The 19,267-nt window shown below is 42.5% G+C and overlaps 1 protein-coding gene across 2 annotated transcripts in view; it reads left to right on the forward strand.

Annotated features, from left to right (window-relative positions):
• Window positions 1-19,267, forward strand: part of PTGFRN (prostaglandin F2 receptor inhibitor) — a 77,735-nt gene that overhangs the window by 17,600 nt on the left and 40,868 nt on the right. For both annotated transcript variants that reach the window (XM_028726869.2, XM_028726868.2), the window contains exons 2-5: window positions 9,670-10,047; window positions 10,660-11,079; window positions 12,394-12,777; window positions 16,986-17,411. In XM_028726869.2, coding sequence (XP_028582702.2) covers window positions 9,670-10,047; window positions 10,660-11,079; window positions 12,394-12,777; window positions 16,986-17,411 — 1,608 coding nt within the window. The remainder of the gene's footprint in view (window positions 1-9,669; window positions 10,048-10,659; window positions 11,080-12,393; window positions 12,778-16,985; window positions 17,412-19,267) is intronic.

Consider the following 19,267-nt stretch of genomic DNA (forward strand, 5'->3'; position numbering starts at 1 on the left):
CCTCGGCCAGTAAAGTGAGATGAGCACCGCAACCCCAGAGTTGGCCACGATTAGACCTAATGGTCAGGGGTTCCTTTACGTTTACTAGGGGGATATGAGGGGAAAGTCGCATTTGTGCAAGTGGGATGCCACAATCAAACATCACCTATTATGTATTCAAGCCATGCAACAGTCTAGTAAAGTCCCCTGGTAATTATCTCCATATTGCAAGGATATGCGGGAGGTAGTGGAGGACAGAGGTGCCTGGCGTGCTCTGGTCCATGGGGTCACGAAGAGTCGGACACGACTAAACGACTAAACAACAACATTGCAAGGATGGATGCTGAGAAAAGCACACTCTTCGCAAGGGCTTTGAACATGTTTGAATAACCAAAACTTATCCTGGTGGTGGAACATGATTAGGGATGGGTAGAGTGGGGAATCTGTTTTTTCTTAATTGAAGTTGTACTTGGATTAGCAGAATCTAGCACTATTAGCATCTGATCACATTTCTGAGGCTTTGCTTAAGATGCAATATGCTTTATTTCAGCCTGATGGAGATAATAGGTTTTAAGCAATTATACCCAGGCTAATTCCTTTGATAAGCACTTTGCATTATCCATTAAAAGAAAAGTCAGTCGACAAGGGACGAGCAATGCATGCGTATCTCAGATGGCTTCTCTTGTTCACCTTTCCCAAATACCATGGGATAGTAATTCTTTAGATCCTCTGGGACATAAAATCCTGCTTGAAGACTGCAGCAAAACTGTATTGTATGCAAGTGACGTTTGGAGCATGGCATTTAACCACTTCTAGGCTGATTATAGCTTAGCCATAAAGATTCCAGTTTGGGCTCTTCTAACGGAGCTTGTACTGCTTTTGCTGCACAGCGCCTAGTAAGATGGCAGATTTCTGTGCTGGACAAGGCAAACTGAACGCCATTGCAAGGAAAGAGTATGACCTTTTTTAAGGATAGACACTGTGCCACATGCTGTAATGGTCTGCCGAAAAGAAGGGATTAAAAATCTAAAGTGGGAGGAATCTGTGGGTTTAGGCAAAGGCATACTTCCTTAAAGTAGGTTTATGCAATTGTATTTCAAATGGCTAGTAGAATTTTGACTCTCTGAAATTCTGTTCTGACTTCCAACCATTCTACATGCTTTTGTCCGACTGCAAGCACAGTATATAGTAAAGGTTGTTATTGGATAGATTCTCTTCATAAATGGTACCGTAGGGATAACCCCACTATATTCAGCAGTTTTATAACTCTAAATAGTAGTGTTCATAAGCTTTTTCTTCTTCTTTCGTTTGTGGGGAAGGTTGGTGGGAAATAATTGCTGAGGTCAGTTCTTAACAAGTTTAGAAACAGGATTGCAATGCCACAGAAGAGCTGATGAATTACATTTGAGTTTATCACATCGCTTTGCATGTGCTTTTGACACACCGGGGTCCACTGTTTCCTCCGTGTGCACAAGTTAGCACTATGCGTACAAGTGCACATCTAAATTGTGTGTTTTTGGATATTCGTGGCAGTGCAATTTTTGATCGCAACTTACTGAAGAAGGGGCCACCTGCTCTGGTGTGGTTAAGAAATGCATTGTGACAGATAACAAAACAAGTAGTCCAAATAATCATCAATGAATATGGTACCATGCACAGAAGTATACAGAAAACTGCATTGTGACATATCAGAAGGACATGGAAAGCAAATTTCTGGGGAGTATCTAAATGAAGTGCTGGGAATGGTTAGTGGGGTGAAGTTGAAAATTATTGAGAAAAGTAATTTAAGACTGCTATCCTATACTTATGTGGGAGTAGGGTCAAATGAAACTTGCATCTGAATAAACATATATAGGATCCTACTGGAGGTATTTTTCATTTGGCCCCAAAGAAGCCAGTTGTAGCCTTGGTGCCTTTCATATAGAATCATGGAATCTCAGAGTTGGAAAGGATCCAAGGGTTACCTAGTCCAACCTTCAATGCAGGAATCTCAGCTAAAGCACCCATGGCAGATGGCCATCCAACCTCTGTTTAAAAACCTCCAAGGAAGGAGAGTCTACCACCTCTCGTGGAAGTCTGTTCCACTGCCAAACAGCTCTTACTGTCAGAAAGTTTTTTCCTAATTTATTTTCACCATGATGGAAGAGCATAAGACATTGGCTTTTATCATATTTGCAAATGACCTAAAGGATAGATAGCATGGCTAAAAAATTGTGAGCACAAGAAAGCAATGTACTCTAGATAATTGGTACAGAGGAGGCTATTACGAAAACATGCTATAACAAAATGAAATGGAGGGTTGTAATTTAAATACAAAATGCATCGTGTTCAGATTCTTGGTTAGTAGCCATCGTTGTATCTTGGAAGCGGTGGGTGGCCGGGTGAGTGCATGCATTTTAAGGTGTATACAGATGTATATAACTTTAGCAGTGAGCCTGCTTTGGAACGATACTTGATGCATCTTGCTCATATATGCACCCTTCCCCCCCCCCCACGTTGCAGACTGTTCTTGTTTTCAGCAGGAGCAGGATTTGCAAAGCACTGATTAGCCAACCCTTGGCATCAGTCATGGAGATGCCTCAAAGCAGTTTTTAATAAGAGTTGTGCTGAGTATTTGGCCTAGACTCTTTCAGAAAGAGAGAGAGAGAGAGAGTGAGTGAGAGAGAGAGAGAGAGAGTGTCTGAATGCCACTGTTGAATACTGGCATTATTGGGAGGTAGTTAGCCCATGGGGACAACCATCATTTCCCCCCAACAATGCCCCTTTGATATAGCATTGTTCCTAATCAGACATTCTTGTGGGTAGAATGCAGCTGTTGATTGCATTTTCTGCTTTTCATAAAAGGAGGGTGAACTTGAGGAGCTCCTGCACATCACCTTGTATCATTATAGTCAACCTCGCCCCCCCCCCCAATACAGAATTTGCCTCCCATCTCACACAAGCGGCAGAAAACATCTCTCCCCTTTATAGGCCCTGGGTTTAAAAAAAGGTCAAAAGGGGGCTTAAAAAACCCCCAAAGCCCTGCTGAACGAACGCTTGAGCAGATGAACCTACAATGCATTTGGGGGGAAACCACAAAAGAGGATAGTCCACTTGGCTCGGTAACGGGGGAGGTAGAAAGGATAGTTTTTAATCTGAAGGCAGTGTGTGTGTGATTTTGAGGGAATACAATTGAGGGGAACAGAGCTCACTCAGCAACAGAAAAATGAACACCCCATAACCTGTATGGAGATTTTAATGCAAACCTTAGAATGTGCTGCTGCTTTAACATATCCAGACTTGGGAAGGATAAAAATCACTAATGCAGGGGAAGGCAGTATGTGTGGCCCTCAGGCTTATTAAGTAGGTCATGGCAGGGGGGGGGGGATCACTTTGTATTTTATTTTTCATGTTATAGTATAATATGCTTTTAAAACATACTGGATGCTTATTTATAAAATTGTGTTTGTGCCAGTGTATGTACCACTATCACTTTAATTGAACCCTTATTCTGAAGAAGTAGCTTTTATAATTAATGTGTGTGCTTTACGTATTGGGGCATTGGTATTCAGGTTCAACAAATTTTGCAATAATGGTTCACATTTTGGTTCCATTTTGGTTCCATAATGGTTCCATAATGGTTTTTGTTCCATAATGGTTCACATTTTGTTTTTTGTTTTTAAAGGGGGGGGGCATAGGTGACAGGAGGGGAAAGGAAGCAGGGGCGGGGATGTTGTCTTTGACTTAGTCAGACTCTGCAACATAGTATATTGGCTGTGTAATATACCTGAAGTTGTTTTGTTAGTACTGTGGATAAATCTGAGTTAAATCAGACAGAACCCTGAATGTTTGAATCATTTATAGACAGCAGCTAATTCCTTTTCTTATGCCAGATTCAATTTTCTTAAAACCCTTCAGAAAATTCTTATAAGCAGTGTTCTTTTCCTCCTCTGTTCCTTTTGAAGGCAGAATAACCTTTTGCTTCCCCCCTCGTCACCAAGTGCTTCAAGATTCAGTGCTTTAGTTGACATAGAAGAGAGCCTTCCTGACCTTTGCAAGGATGGTAGGTTGAACAGAACCCGCTAATCCTTGTATAAATATGCAGGCCTTGTTAGAAATAATTCCTTTGATGTCTCCATTTTGGAATGTTGCTGTTTTTGGGGATGAGCAACTACAATCTGCAGCCCAAAGAAAAATGCAACTTCCTGTTTGTTAGAAATGTGAGCATCTTCTGTGAGAAGCACGGAACACTATGTTTTTCTGTAATAACTTGATTTAAAAAAAAACCAACTATTGTCAACCCCAGAATATTTGGATTGTGCCTGGTTATCTGGTGGTGGTAGGGTGTGTGTGTGTGAATCTTTCTCCTTAGCCTCAACATTGAACATCTCTGCACTAAATGTTGATTTGGTGGAAGCTGTTGGCAAGCAGCTAGATTCTTTACTAGTGAGAACACACTTGACCGAATGGGTTTTATGAGGACAGTGTCAGCTAAAGGATGGCTGATAGGTAAAATGTGGACTTTCCTGTCAGCTTCCCTATAGTTTTAATGCTATAGTTTAATGCTATAATTGTTTGAGATGCTTATGTGGCTCAAATTGGAGACTAAAATTACTGATGTGTGGTACTCGGCAAATCCTCCAAAAGCCTGTATCTCCCCTGCCTTATTTGTACCCCTTCTACTTTTTTCAAAGTTAAAATGTTCCCCTTTTAGCAGTTTGTATCATTAGATTTCTATTTAAGCACATGCAAAGTACTTGGGATTATTACATCACCAAGGTTAAAAATGTTATGGCATATGAACTGTGAAGTTATCTCTGGTTCCCACAGCATTAACCCTGCTGCATTATGCAGATGTACAGTAGAAATAAATGTCCTTGCAAAATGTATTTCTGTGTCTGGCTAGATATGCCCTGAGGAAAGTGCATTACAAGAAATGCTGTGGTGAAGGTGATGTAATAATCTGTTTTATTGGTTGGCTGGGCTGTTACAGAAAACTCTCATGGGTTGCGTGCCTGCTTTTAATATTGGCTAATGTTCCTGATGGCCTGCAGAATGGGATCCTGATCATATGTGACTTGAATCGTAGTTGTCAGAGGTAACACTGGAATAATCAGTTCAGTGAAACAGAGGCCATTATCGACAGGAATGGATTGTGCAGCATATGCTTCATAGAATGGAGAGAAATAATTATTGTCACTGTCAAATAATTATTGGCAGCAAGGGGCCATAGCTCACTGGTAAAAACATATGCTTTAATAATAACACGAGATGAACTCTGCTGGACCAGACAAAAGTCCTATCTAGTTCAGCAGTATGTTCTCACATTGGCCAACCAGATGCTTAAGGGAAACCCACAAGCAGCACATGAATACAATAGACCCCTACCACACATTTCTCATAGCAGCTGGCTTTCAGGAGCATGCTGCCTCTGATACTGGAGATGATATACAACCATCATAACTACAGTCCATTGATAGTCTTGTTGCCCATGAATCTGTCTCCTCCCCTTTTAAAGCCATCCATGTTGATCACCATTGCTATATCTTGTAGAAGCAAATCCCATAATTCTAACTGTGTACTTGTGAAGTATTTGTTTGGTCTGTCCTGAATCTCCCACCATTCAGTTTCACTGGATGGCCGCACAATATTCGTAATTTTATATAGAGACCCTTTCTATGTAGAAGCTTCCAAGTTCAGTCTCTTGCATTTCAAACTATGAGGATACCGGGTAAAAGAAAGAACCTTGGTTCAGGGCCAGGGTGCAGCAGTCTGATGTGAGCTGGGCACTGGGAACCAGCAGTCATGGGAAGGAAACAGGAGTCTGGGCTGAAGAGCAAATCAGGGCCATAGGGAACAATGAAAATATATAGAAACATGCCAGAGCTTAGGAAGACCTTGGTGATTGAGCAGGGCTTACCGGTAACTCATGGCTAGGGAACCTGCTGTTCTCAGTTGTTCTTAAACTCCATGACCAATGGCCAGGGATGTGGTCCATAGACATCTGGAGGGCCACCCATTTCTGGCTTAGGAAGTTCTCTTAGAGCAGGCATCCCCAACCTTCGGCCCTCCAGATGTTTTGGACTAGAATTCCCATCATCCTTGACCACTGGTCTTGTTAGCTAGAGATCATGGGAGTTGTAGGCCAAAACATCTGAAGGGCCGCAGGTTGGGGGTGCCTGTCTTAGAGTCAGGGCCAGCCAAATACATTTTCCCACCTGAGGCAAATAAGGAAATGGCAGACTCCTGGGAATTGTAGGTTGTTTTCTTAAGAATACAGGAAGTGGGACTGAACAGGGTGGGGGTGACCTCCCGTGGGGACCTCGTTCTCTCCCCGATTCTTTCATCTCTCCCTGCCCAACCTGGCCCATCTTGGGAATAAGGGGAAAGGAGTGAGAGGGAGGGAAGCGGGGCAGTAGCAGTGGTGGCAGCTCCTAAGGTCTGGCCCAAAATGGCCTGCTGCAGTTGAGAGGGAGGGGTGGGTAGGACAAGGCGAGAGAAAGAGAGGGTGCTGGAAAGGCCTGCTGGTCGGTGACAAGGCTACAAGATGGCTAGAGTTGTTGACAGCTGCCGCTTGGCATGGCAGCATGTTGGGGGCAAACGAAAGATCACTGTCTGCTGCTGAGCTTGCTGTGAGACTGAGCTGGCAGGGCAGGGATAGGTAACTGCATAGTCAGATCTACTTTTGGAAGTACCAGGGAGTGGGCCAGAACCACGGCTGCTCAATGGAAGTGCCAAGGAGTCAGGAGCCGGTTTAGGCTGCTGCCTCTCAGCTGACTGCCACCAATAAAACAGCCAAAGGAGCCACACGCTCAAAGAAAGCACAGACACGGAAACCACACACTCAAGGAGAAGGGGGGGGGGGGGCAAAAGGGAAAGAAAAGGAAACAGGAGACAGGGAATAAAGGACTCATGTGCTCACCACAATATTGTGAAGTAATCAGGGAGAGTAAAGTTAATTCGGTCCCCTCCAGGTGGTGACAGTAGTTGCTATCTTGTCCATTCATGTGCTGCCATGGGCCTTCCCAGACCCACCCTGCCTTCCTTGAAGGCTGCTGAAACGCTTCCTCCTCGGCTGCCAGCTTCCTGAGTGAAGAAAGCTGATGTAATACTGGCTTCCACACCTTTATCCTATGGCTTTCTCCAGCCCTAATTGTCTAGGGAAAGTGTGTCTATGTTTAAGGCTGTTGTGGAATTGAGAATTGCTGTTGAGCTGTTGCAGCATTTTGGGGTGCTACTGTGACAGTCCTGCAAGAAACCAAGCACGCACATGACAGCGTGGGATTAGACATCCTTAAAGTGATTTTGTTTGGAGGCTGAAATTGAAGCATCTCTGCAGCTGAAATGGTTATTCCTTTTATGGAAAGTCTTGAGCTGCAAATAAAAGCAGTGCTTGCTTAGCATTCTTAGGAAATGAGAGATCCTACCAAAGCCCATTTGTAGCTCTTGGAGATTTTTGGGCTTCAAAACAAGCCCACTGCAAGGCAGAAGAGGTTTTGGCTTTCCACATGGCTGACTGAAACACTTAGGACTTGTGAGGAGCAGCTGACGTATTTAATGAGGCTCAGTGTTCTTCTATGCAGGGTGAATTGATTCAGACCAAAGTGATTTAAATCAGCAAGATATAAGGCTAATTATCATTGATTTTAAATTGAATTTCCTGTTGATGCTCCTTCATATATTTCCTAAACTGGGCTCCAGAACTGGTCACTATACAGTGTTAATTTACAACTAGAGAATTATTTACACTGTTTCATTCTTAGAACAGCACCTTAGCATTTTTCACACTGTACACATCTTGTATGTGAAAGATCATGACATGGCTGACATTATTAGGTCCAGTAATAGTGTTGCCTGAGTAGATATGTGGACATATCTGTGCTTGCTCCAGGGTCTGATCCCTATATTTGTGTCTATTGTAGTTGGTAAGCAGCTGTTTTAGGGTGGGGTGGGGGCTGTCTCTAAGAAAATGCTTCCCTACCACCAAAGGCCTGGGTGAAGAAGATATAAATACCCAGGATAAGCTGTTGATCATTGATACATTGGGGTGATTTAGATGGACAACAAATGGCTCTGTCACTTTCTCTTCTAGGGCTGTCCTGTAATACAGTGGTGCCTCTAGTTACGAACTTAATTTGTTCTGGAGGTCTGTTCTTAACCTGAAACTGTTCTTAACTAGAGGCGTGCTTTCACTAATGGGGCCTCTTGCTGCCACTGCGCCGCCAGCACACGATTTCCATTCTCATCCTGGGGCAAAGTTCTCAACTCGAGGTAACTCTTCCAGGTTAGCGGAGTTTGTAACCTGAAGCGTTTGTAACCCGAGGCATTTGTAACTTGAGGTACCACTGTAGGTTCTTCCTGAGTTATCAGTCAGGTCTTCTTGTCCTGATGTAAATCCCTGACTTGTGAGTCTTTGTCAATCAGAAACAGACGCAGTTCTGCCATGGGGCATGGCTGCAGACAATGGATTATGTAGAGTATGCTTAGTGCCCTGTATGTCGTCTTGCTCCCTGTCTCTCCAGCAGCAGCTCTAGATGCTTGAGACCAGTGAACACTGAGATGGGAAATAAGGGTTGCATTTCTTTTGTGTCTTCCATTTGGAATATTTGAACCCCCAAAATGTGGATGTCATTCTTACGATGAAAGCTCAAGGGCTGTAGGGGCAGAGATCTCTCCCACTCCATGCTGTTGTCTTTCATATATATTTACATGACCATGCATCAAAAACACAAGGATTGTGAAATCATTCAAATTGCAACACTGCTGAAATTTGATAGATGATACTTTTGTGTCTAAAGGATTCCAGGATGTTTTGTTTACTATGAATAAAAGAGAAGCAGGAGAAATTCTTTGATTGCTATTTATAGAAGAAAAGCACAAGGCATAGTTCGTAATTTGATTCAGAGTTGAAGTTTTGAACTTCTTCTGTTAACATTAAGTAATCACTTAAGTCCCCAACTTATCACAGCAATGAAAATGTTAATAGCATTAACTGATGAGAGATGTCTAAAACATTAAAATGCTGCAAAGCAAACAAACCCTTGGTGGCGTGTCTCTTTAACCAAAATGATTAAAACCTTCAGAATATCTAGACACCAGAATATCACCAGAATTGGTGACTCTCTTTTCAGTCATGGCCAGGCAGCTCATTTCAAATTACTTCTGTTTCTGAAACCAAGACACACCATTTCATCTGCAAACTAGATGAGGTGGTAATTGGACTCTTTTAAATTCTTGACTCAGTTTTGTTAACTCTTCTAAAGTGGAGCTGTACATAGTGCAGATGAAAGGGAGGATCAAGGAAATCATGTTTGTGGAAAGAACAAGAATTCTTAAATTGTGGCTGACAGTATTCACAATCCCAGATGGCACCCAATGACAAGTCGAATATGGATGTAGTGAAGAGGAGCAATGTCCCAAAGGCCACCCATTGCATTTCACAACTAAGCAAGGATTTGATCTTGCCTTCCACCATTTCAACCCACTGCGTGCTGTCCTAATCCACTGACAAACATTTTTACCTAAAACATTCCAATATACCATCAATTAGGCGGCAAACAATAGTGTCCTTTTTACTTTCCTGCCTCCCCACATCTCTCTCTCTCTCTCTCTCTCTCTCTCTCTCTCTCTCTCTCTCTGTGTGTGTGTGTGTGTGTGTGTATATCTACACACTTGCAATTTTAACTTACAATCCTTTGTTTCCCCCCCTAGCTTCCTGCCACGGGCGTATTGTGAAGGTGCCTGCAGGTCCTCTAGTGCGAGTTGAGAGCACAGAGGTGGTGATTCCATGCAACGTTAGTCAATATGAAGGACCCAGCGAGCAGAACTTTGACTGGGAGTTCTCTAGAATCTCTGCTCCAGACTCTAGATTTGTACAAGTAGTGAGTACTTGGGACCCTTGGTTCACGTCTCAGGAGTATAAAGATCGGGTTGACGGTAAAGAGATCACATTGAGGCGAAACAGCAACAACTCTGTGGAACTCGTGATTGGAAACATCCGCCCCACTGACCAAGGGATGTACCGATGCACAACCCCCAGCACAGATTCTGTCGTTCAGGGAAATTACAATGCTGTAGTCGAAGTCAAAGGTACTTCTAAAGGGTGAGGGGTATTTACAATTGGTATTGGGTCTTAGTGTAATTTTGCAAGCGATACGTGAAATGGCTGGAGTAGATGCAATCTAGCCAAATACACTTTTGTATAACCTGAAGGTAGACAGTGCCCCATGTCCCATTGGTGCCATAGCACTGTCCTGTGTTTGCTTAACTGAAGCAGTGGGTTGGTGACTATCTCAACAGGATCACTTGAATTTATAAAACAAAGCAAAATGCTCAGAATAGCTCCTGTTATATTCCAGTCTCCCCCACCCTTCTTCGCTGACATTTGTTTATAAACAAAGCATACTGGAAGGGGAAGTTTCTCTGCTAATAGATTTACTTGAAGAGGTAATTGTGGGTGGAGGTCTTTCTGAAGCTGAATAATTGATTGAGTTAAGGGAGAAAGTGTGGTGTGTGGAAACACTTTTTTGCTCATGTTTTCCAATGTGAGTGATTTGTTTTGGCTCAGCGTACTCATTATGCTGCATAATTAGTCATCTCTTTCATGACAATCTACCACAGCTTGACTCTGTTTCATCGCTGCTTTATGTAAAGCCATTTATTATAACCCACACGCTTGATAACTTTCTTTTCTCCGAATAGTGATTGCGGATGGCTTAACCGTTGGTAGGTCAACAGCCCGCTCCACATCTACCTGGAACTTATCGGAAGGAGATGCATTTCAGTTGCTCTGCTCAGCGTCCACCAATTCTTCAGAACACACACATCTGCATGTGTCTTGGGAATTCAGAAACGGGTTTGCCTGGCAAGAAATTCTCTCCTTGACGCATGAGGGCAAGTTCCAGCCTGGTTCAGAGTATAACGAGCGCTATATCAGTGGAGATGTGCGTTTAGATGCCATGGCCAATGACATTTACCGCTTGTCTGTGTCCCAAGCTCTTCCAACAGATGAAGGTGCCTATAGGTGTCGAGTGAGTGAATGGGTTAAAGGTGCAGATGCTTCATGGCAGAAGATACAAGAGAAGGCTGTGGATATAGCAAATGTTGTGGTGCAGCCAACAGGTGAGCATGCGGTATTCATGAAATGATGTTGCCTGTATCAGCATCTATGCTGTAACACCATTGTGGCTGTGGGACAGAATGGGCAGGCCACCAACATTTGGTGTAAAGCCATAGTGGCTGCTCCCTTAAGTATCTCAGCACAGTATATAATATAGTAGCAGTGTGTACTTTCCTCAGTACATGTGTTAGATACGTTGTGAAGGCACTGCAAATAAAAACTTAGATATTTGTATTTTCTTTGAATACCTACTGCATAGTTGTGTTTGGAATCTATTTAAAACCTAGGCTTCATAACAGAGGACTCTCTTCTTTTTCAGTAGTTTGTATAGGATATTTGTGTAAAAGGTCTTGTTACCTGGCTTTAGGGATTGCCTAGGGCTAAAGGCGAATTTAAATTTACAGTTGTTTTAAGTTTGCAACTTTCCCCCCAATAGCTTAGCTACTAGACAGTAGTCTTTAAATGACTGTTCCCCTTCCTTTGTTTAAATATACCTGTGTGCAATGCATGTGCTTTGAAGGATCATGCCAGGCTGCAAAATGTGTATGATGGTAATTTTGGAGTAGGAAGAATAAGCAAGTTGGACTCTTGGCAGCAAAATGAAATTATATGGTTTTGCAAGTATGCTCATACTGGACTTGCAATCCTTTAATCACCACACAGAGAATTTGAAAATGCCACAACAATCATTCAGATGTGGTTCAGTTCTTCATAGTAGTTAGCTTGTAAAATCTGATTTGTATTCCTTTGGGAGTGTGTCTTGGCTTTAGGTGTATTCATTATGAGAAACAACATCTCTGTGATGGTGAGAGACCCCCTTGATCTTCCCTGTGCTTGAAGATATAATGCTTGTTATGTTGGAGTAGGTAGGCATGTGAGGTGTTTTTCCCCCCCCTGGGAGGATTAATTGTACGTAGCAAAATGTAGAGCCATTTGGAACACCTTCTGTTGGAACGATGTCATAGCTAGACGTAAATTGTGTGAAGCTGGATTGACAGTGAATTTGATTAGAAAAATTTGTTGTGTCCTTGCAATATCCATGTACAAGGCAAAGCTAGCTGGTTTTTTATTCTAAGAAAACTGAAATTGCACAATGATTTGCTTCAGAACATAGAATTAAATAAGTAGTGAAACTTGGGGGGGAAAGTTCACTGCCTGTTTTTCTATAGTTCAACAATAATATATGTGAGCTTTGCCTGTAAATATGTAGGCCACTAATTAAAAAAAGCAGGCAGTAGAAGCCAACAGTTAGGCTACCTGCTGTATTAAAGAGTTGAAAATAACACTTTTTTGTCTTGCTTCCCTCCTGCCAAAAGCTTTAGGTGTGTTTATCACCAGAAGCAATGTATCTGTGACAGAGGGGGACTCCCTTGACCTTACCTGCAACTTCACAACAGACAGAAGTGGTATTTTCCAAGCAGAGGTCAGGTGGTACTTCAGTGAATCACCTGATAGCACCATGGCAGAAGCTCAGGTTTTGCTAAGTGCAGACCGTGATTCTGTTGTTAGTGATTCTACCCTCATCAGCCTCAGCCATGTGGATCGGAGTTCTTACCACCTATTGGTACGTGATGTGAGCACTGAAGATTCCGGTTACTACTACTGCCAAGCAACTCTCTGGGTGCCACAGCACAATGGTAGCTGGCACAAGGTAGCAGAGAGGACATCTGTGCCTGTCACTGTGGAGGTGTTGGCATTAGGTGAGTAGCTGGGTGGTGATGCTATAAAGTTGATGGATAATTTTTCTTGTGTAATGATAGGGAACCTGTGGCCCTCTAGAGGTGGTGTGCTTTGAACTTGTGTCAGTCCCTGCCAGTATGACCCAGTGGCAAAGTGATAATGGCAGTTGTAGTCCCAACAACTTCTGGAGGTCCACAAGTTTTCTATCCTGGGTTTATACCACAATAGGGAAGTGAACAGAAAGTGGCATTCAATAGGAGTGATCCCTCCTGCCCTGGACTCCGTGTTGGAAGAAAATTATGTAGTTCTTAAAAATGCTAAACCCTTTAAGGCTTACCAGTTCATGCTCATTGGTGGTGTGTCCAACATGGCCTCTTAACTATACCAGCCATCCTGAGCTTTTTTCATGACTAGTCATGGGTGCCTTTTTGTGTCTAATGTGTCAGTCCTGAGAAAACATTTTAAAATGAAACGTTTGTTCTGATCAAATGTGGCTCTTTAACTTGACTTAAAAGAACACAAAGATGGAATAGTCTTAATATTTAAAGTGATCCCTGTCTTGGAAGAGAGAGGGGACATTCAAAAGCTTTCAACAAGCCCAAAGGTGGTGTTGGTGGGATATATAAGCTGGAGATCCCCACAGGACCTGCCGTGACATAAAACAGACTTATGCAGTGCTGGTTGTTGTTAAGTTTCGGTCTTCTTTAGCAGCCTGTCTGAAAATACATGGGCTGCCATCCTCTGTAGCAATGTAATTTTTCCCATTAGTCATCCAAAGAGAAAATTCAAAATTCTTCAGTTTTTTTAGCTGGGAATGATCCACACTGTTTAAGTTCTTCTTTAAAAACAAAACAAAATAAAACGTGTTCGCTCCAAAGACAAGAGACAGGAAGGGAAACAACTGATAAATAAAAAATATAGTCAAATGCACACTTGTTCTGAAGGCCACATCTGTAGTCTGGCAAAGCTGCATAGTAGAATCTGGTCTCAGGTAGTCCAGCGACTCATCTAGACACCTTCTTGTGCTTTGATTTGTAGTTCTTGAGTGTGGCTTGGACGACTGGACTAATCCCACAGTCACTACTATAATGGTTCTTTCAGACCCATTGTCAGATCTGCCAGATTTCCTTGGGGAAATCCTAAGAATAATATAGATCACTTTCTGTTATTTAATGGACATTATATCATATGGAAAGATTAGGAGGTGAACCAGAAGTTTGTCTAGACAAAAACATTGTTTTTCACTTTTCCTTACCCCAATATTCTGCTTTGACTTTATGGAGAACTGTGTTTTCAGTAACTCTGTTTTCCTGGCTGAACTCTTAAGCTACTGAGATCTGCTTTTTATGCAGATGTTCTAGGAAATGAGCATCCAGGCAGGAGAGATATGGAAAACTGAAACCCTAGCACAAATTTCTAAAGAACCATGTTGTTCTGTAGAGTTTGCCTTGACGTGTCAGCATCTCTTAGAGGATAATTAAAAAAATCAAGTTTCTGGCTTTTGACTTTGCAATTAGGAGCCAGATGATTCTTGACAGCCTTTCAAGCAGTGGGAGCAAGCATTTCTACTTATACTCTGCTGAAATTCAAGCATTGTGCATATACACTTCTGAATGCTATCGTAGCACAATCGGAGATCTGGTTGATGGTAACCCAGTCCTGACAGCCACAGCATCTCTTGTACTTCAGAGAGCCAAGACAGCTGAAAATCCACTTCTGCAGTATTTGTACAATCCAATTTTAAACATGTTTATCTGCAAGTAAATCTCTTTGGCTGCGTTACCGTTTAATAGCAAGCCCAGGAGTATAAGCTGATAAGAGATAATAGTGTAAGCCTGGCTAGTGATGTTGGTTTGTTTAGGCAATGCAAACCACAGCCTTGGATTTGGATGAAACTAAGCCAGCTGCCTTTTTATTATTTGTTTCTCTGCTCTTAAGGACTAGAATAGTGAAACAGCCCTTGTGCACTACCTAGCATGGTTTATGAAACTTCAGTTAGTATTTAGCGCTATGTGAAAATACAGCCATTGAGTTCAATAGGCTAATAGGTTACAGTGGTACCTTGGGTTAAGTACTTAATTCGTTCCGGAGGTCCGTTCTTAACCTGAAACTGTTCTTAACCTGAAGCACCACTTTAGCCTCCTGCTGCCGCTGCGCCGCTGGAGCACGATTTCTGTTCTTATCCTGAAGCAAAGTTCTTAACCTGAAGCACTATTTCTGGGTTGGCTGAGTCTGTAACCTGAAGCGTATGTAACCTGAAGCGTATGTAACTTGAGGTACCACTGTAGTTTAGAATTATAGCCTTAGAGGAATGAGAATAAGCTGTGCAAGTTTTTAAAGGAAAGGAAAGGAAATCTCAAGATGGCCTAATGATTTCCATCCTGCTTGCTGTAGGCCTAATTATGAGAGTGAGCTTGTCTCTCATTCTTCTCATCCATCAGACATCCCATCGAATGCAACTAAACAGAGAGGTGCCACTGATTCTGTACACTCAGTGTACTTCTGTTACCAATATTATCTGGAAAGCATCCATAGCTTTAAAAGCTGCCTTGAATAGGGTGCCTCTTTTCTGCATTGAAAGTATTCTGTTGGTCAGTGGGAATTTCTTTGCCTTTGCATCCCAGATTAGTAATTATTTTGATCCCAGTTAAGGGGGAGGAGCAAAATGTTTTTCAAATGATCTTACATTGCCTGCGGGTGGGAAAAGCAGGAGAGGAATTCTCATCTGTAGTACATAAACTGCATCCAAAATTCAACAGCAGCCCCCTCCTACTTGATTGAAGTTTGAGAGCTTGGCAGGGTATTAAGTCGTTGAACTGTCAGCAAGGCTGTTCTTTGACAGCTGACAAGAGTGCAGGAATGAGGCTTATCCAGCAAGCCTTTTATTCCTTCCTGCTAAATCCTCTGTCTGAGAGTCAGTGTGAAGAGACTAGCTGGAGCACTCCTGTCAAAGCCAAAACTTGCCCCAGCCATCCTATTCCCTATAGGTCTTCCAAATGCTGGATATGATTAGCTGACATCCCATTTACCTTCAACTTTCTTCTATTTCCTAATGAGGACATAAAAATGTTGTTGGTGCTTCTGTTTGGAAGCAAGCTGCTCCAGTGAATTATGTGAGCTGGTTCAGATTATCATATACCATTATGCTGAGCCAAGAACAAGCCTTTTGGCCACACATGAGCAGCTCTTTTGCTCCTCCCTTCCCGCTAACAAACCAGGGAGACGTTGATTAACTATTTCTTCCTGTATCAGCCAAACCAGGAAATTAATTGTTGTGGAACAAGTAAGGGTATCAATCCAACTTCAAACTAAGTTTTCATATCCTGGCTTGTTCAGAAACTGCTAACCATAGTTTCCTTGTTTGGACAAAATAGTAAACTGTAGCAAAGCGGGGAGCAAGGGCACTGTGTGTGCATCCATAAGGCTCATTCAGATCTTGACTTATTAAGGTGAGGTATGATTGGCCAACCCAACCCTTTTTTTGGCTCATTAACTACCTTTCCCTCCACGACCTTTATAAATATTGGTAGTGCATTGTATTCCTTCTTTTCTGGGATCCTAAATATGGTTGCTAAGAGCAGAGAGTAGGCCCTTCAGAGTTCTTTCAGACTTGTGATTATGAAACTGTCAGAAATTGTATTTTAAAAAAACAGTAAAGTTAACTTGAAGGGTATATTCAGTTTCTAGCACTGGCATTCAACACCAGGAACAAGTAAATGTGGGATGCTCTCCAATATTGGCTTGCTCTAGTGCCAGCTTTCCTCTGCCAAGGTCGCTGAAGTGGGCAATAAAATGAATGGTAAAGCAGTGTACAGAAACCTGACACGCTCTTGGCATACCCTTCCAAAATGGGGAGCATGTTCATTAAAATGAAACATTTCCCTGAGAGGCAGACTTTGCAATTGCAATGCAGTGTTCTGTAACCAGAATGTTGTATTATGAAATTCCTACAGTATAGTGTGACTTACTAAATATTGGCTTTAGAATCTGCCTTTTGTTTGACTTGGGGCTGCATGCCATGAAGATACTCCATTTCTGGGAATTACATGGTCCACTGTCACCAGCTAAGTAGTAAATGCCCCATCCTATGCCATGACTTGCAAGATGCCAAAAGAATGTTGCCGTTCTGAAATGATAAATGTGAAAATGTAGCCTGTATTCTGAATTGGTCTTTATTTCATACTTTTGTTTCCTTGTCTGTCTCCCTGCTTTTCAAAATGCTCTGCAGAGCCAACTTACCATGTGTTTCTGAATGCGACTAAAACACCTAAGTATGCAGAAGATCCCACAGAATTGGAATGTAGGATCACAGAGGCACAGAACACTGAAACAAATGTGCGTTTCACTGTCTCATGGTACTACCGATTACCTATGCGCAGTGATGAAGTAGTGAAAGATGAACTTCTTGCCACCATGGATGCAGACTGGACGCTGGTAGTTGGGGACAGAAGCAAACAACGGGCCCAGAATGGGGAAATTATTTTCTCTAAACCAACTGTGGACACCTTCCGCTTACGAATCCAGTGGACCTCTGAAGCAGACAGAGGAGATTATTATTGTGTAATTTCTTCATGGAGCAGGCAACGAAATAACAGCTGGATAAAGATCAAGGATGTGGCTTCTGTGCCTGTAAGCATTTTATGGTCTACACAAGGTAGGAATCTTGTACAGCCTGACTTTAAAAACTTGTGATGCAAATTGTTGGTGACTCAGTGGCTTGCCTTTAGAGACTCCGAGATGGAAAATTTCTAAAGGGTTTTGATAGATGTATATACATCTGCCATTGCCATCTTTGGATGGGAAAGTGGATGAAAGTGGCCAATGATGAGATCAAAGAGCACAGTACCATTTAGGAATGTTCAGCACGATCAACAATAATTCCAGGCTAAGGTTGCTAAGCGCCCTGTGCTAGAAATATTTTAGGGCAGCGTACACAGGGCTGGATTTAACTAATGTGTTTCACTTGGAGGAGTCTACATAAGGACTTCCACTAATGCATTGGGGCTTCCCCGCTTTCCTGTCCCCCAGCTCCCTCCACTCCCCCCCCCCATTGACTTGGCAGCATCAGGAGAACACCCAAAGCAATGTGTGGAGGGAAAAGAGGGGAAATCATTCCATCCAGCAAGCACTCTGGCAATGTTGAATTCCTCCCACAGGGTGTTATTCAACTAAAATTTCCTCAGAGTGGTCCCACTGAAATGAATGAACATGGCTAGGTTAGGTCAATTAATTTCAGCAAGTCTGCTTTTAGTAAAGCTTAGTTGAATATCACCCACACCATCACAAACTCTTGTCCAAACTCCTTCCGGCAATGTACCAGGAAGCAGCTTGAAATGTATGTGAAGGTGGAGTCCTGAGGAAATAGCAGCTGCAGGGAACTGGTGCAAGGAGTTGTGCAAGAGATTGAAGGTTTATCTGGAATTCTTAGAGTTCATCAGATGCAGACTACACAGTCAGGATATTTTTTCACACCTAGGCGACAAGAGAAAAATTTAAAAAATGATATTACGTTTGTTTTGTTTAGAACGATTTACAGACCATTTAATCACAACTCTCCACTCTTAAGTAGATGTGGGAGGTGGGGACATGGAAGATGGACCACAATGCTGGTTGTCACGGTGGCCTTTGATATCCAGCCCCCTCGGCATCATGATTAGAGTGAAGGAAATCAAGTAATTGACTTGGATCATTATCAGATTCCTGTTCTTTTAATACAGTAAACTAACAGCTGTTTTTGGTTAGAGCTTTTATCTGATGGAAAGTTGTGTCTAGACAGCAGCCAACAGTCCTGATTGGGCACTCCTGCACATAACTTAACTTGAGTGTGGGAAACATGCTTTAAAAAGGCAAACTGCCCTTTTCCTTGGAACACCTTGTGTTCATTGCCTGTAGAAAGCACAAGCAGAAACTTGCATTAGTTCCCGAAAGCCCTGTGATCTGGCCCTGTGATATTCAAGAACAGACCAAAGTAGCCTCGAAGTCTGGGCTGTAAAGGGTGGAAGAAACAGAAACAGCATTTCCAAATCCACATGCTTCAGAGCTGTCAACAGTCACCTTCATGAAGATTTTTCAGAATGTAATTATTTGTCGGCGGCAGCTACAATACTGTGTCATACTCTGCACTAAGGGCTGACTTGAAAGTTCATGTGATCAATGGCTTCAATTCTTGTTGAATGCCCGGGACAAGTTGCTACTTCTGAACCAGAGTTTTTCTGTCTCCATTTTTACATGCGGGGATCTGCCACAAGGTGTTTGTAAGAGTTGCTGTGTTCTTTTTCTGTCAACTTGCTTTGAGTATGTGTTTACTGAACCAGTCGAGAAGCAGTTTTGCCATGAGGCTAGATAGTGTGCAGTATGCTGCACCAGGTATCCAATTAAAGCACTGAATCTGGGCTTGAAGTGTTCGATTGAAACAATTCATGCTATTACTCCTTCTTGAGTGATAGTCTCAGCAATACAAAGGCAAGGCTTCGGTGGTACTTTGGACAGTTCTGTGTGTGGCCCAGGCTG

Source organism: Podarcis muralis, chromosome 4, assembly GCF_964188315.1.
Source record: "Podarcis muralis chromosome 4, rPodMur119.hap1.1, whole genome shotgun sequence".
Lineage (NCBI taxonomy): Eukaryota > Metazoa > Chordata > Lepidosauria > Squamata > Lacertidae > Podarcis > Podarcis muralis.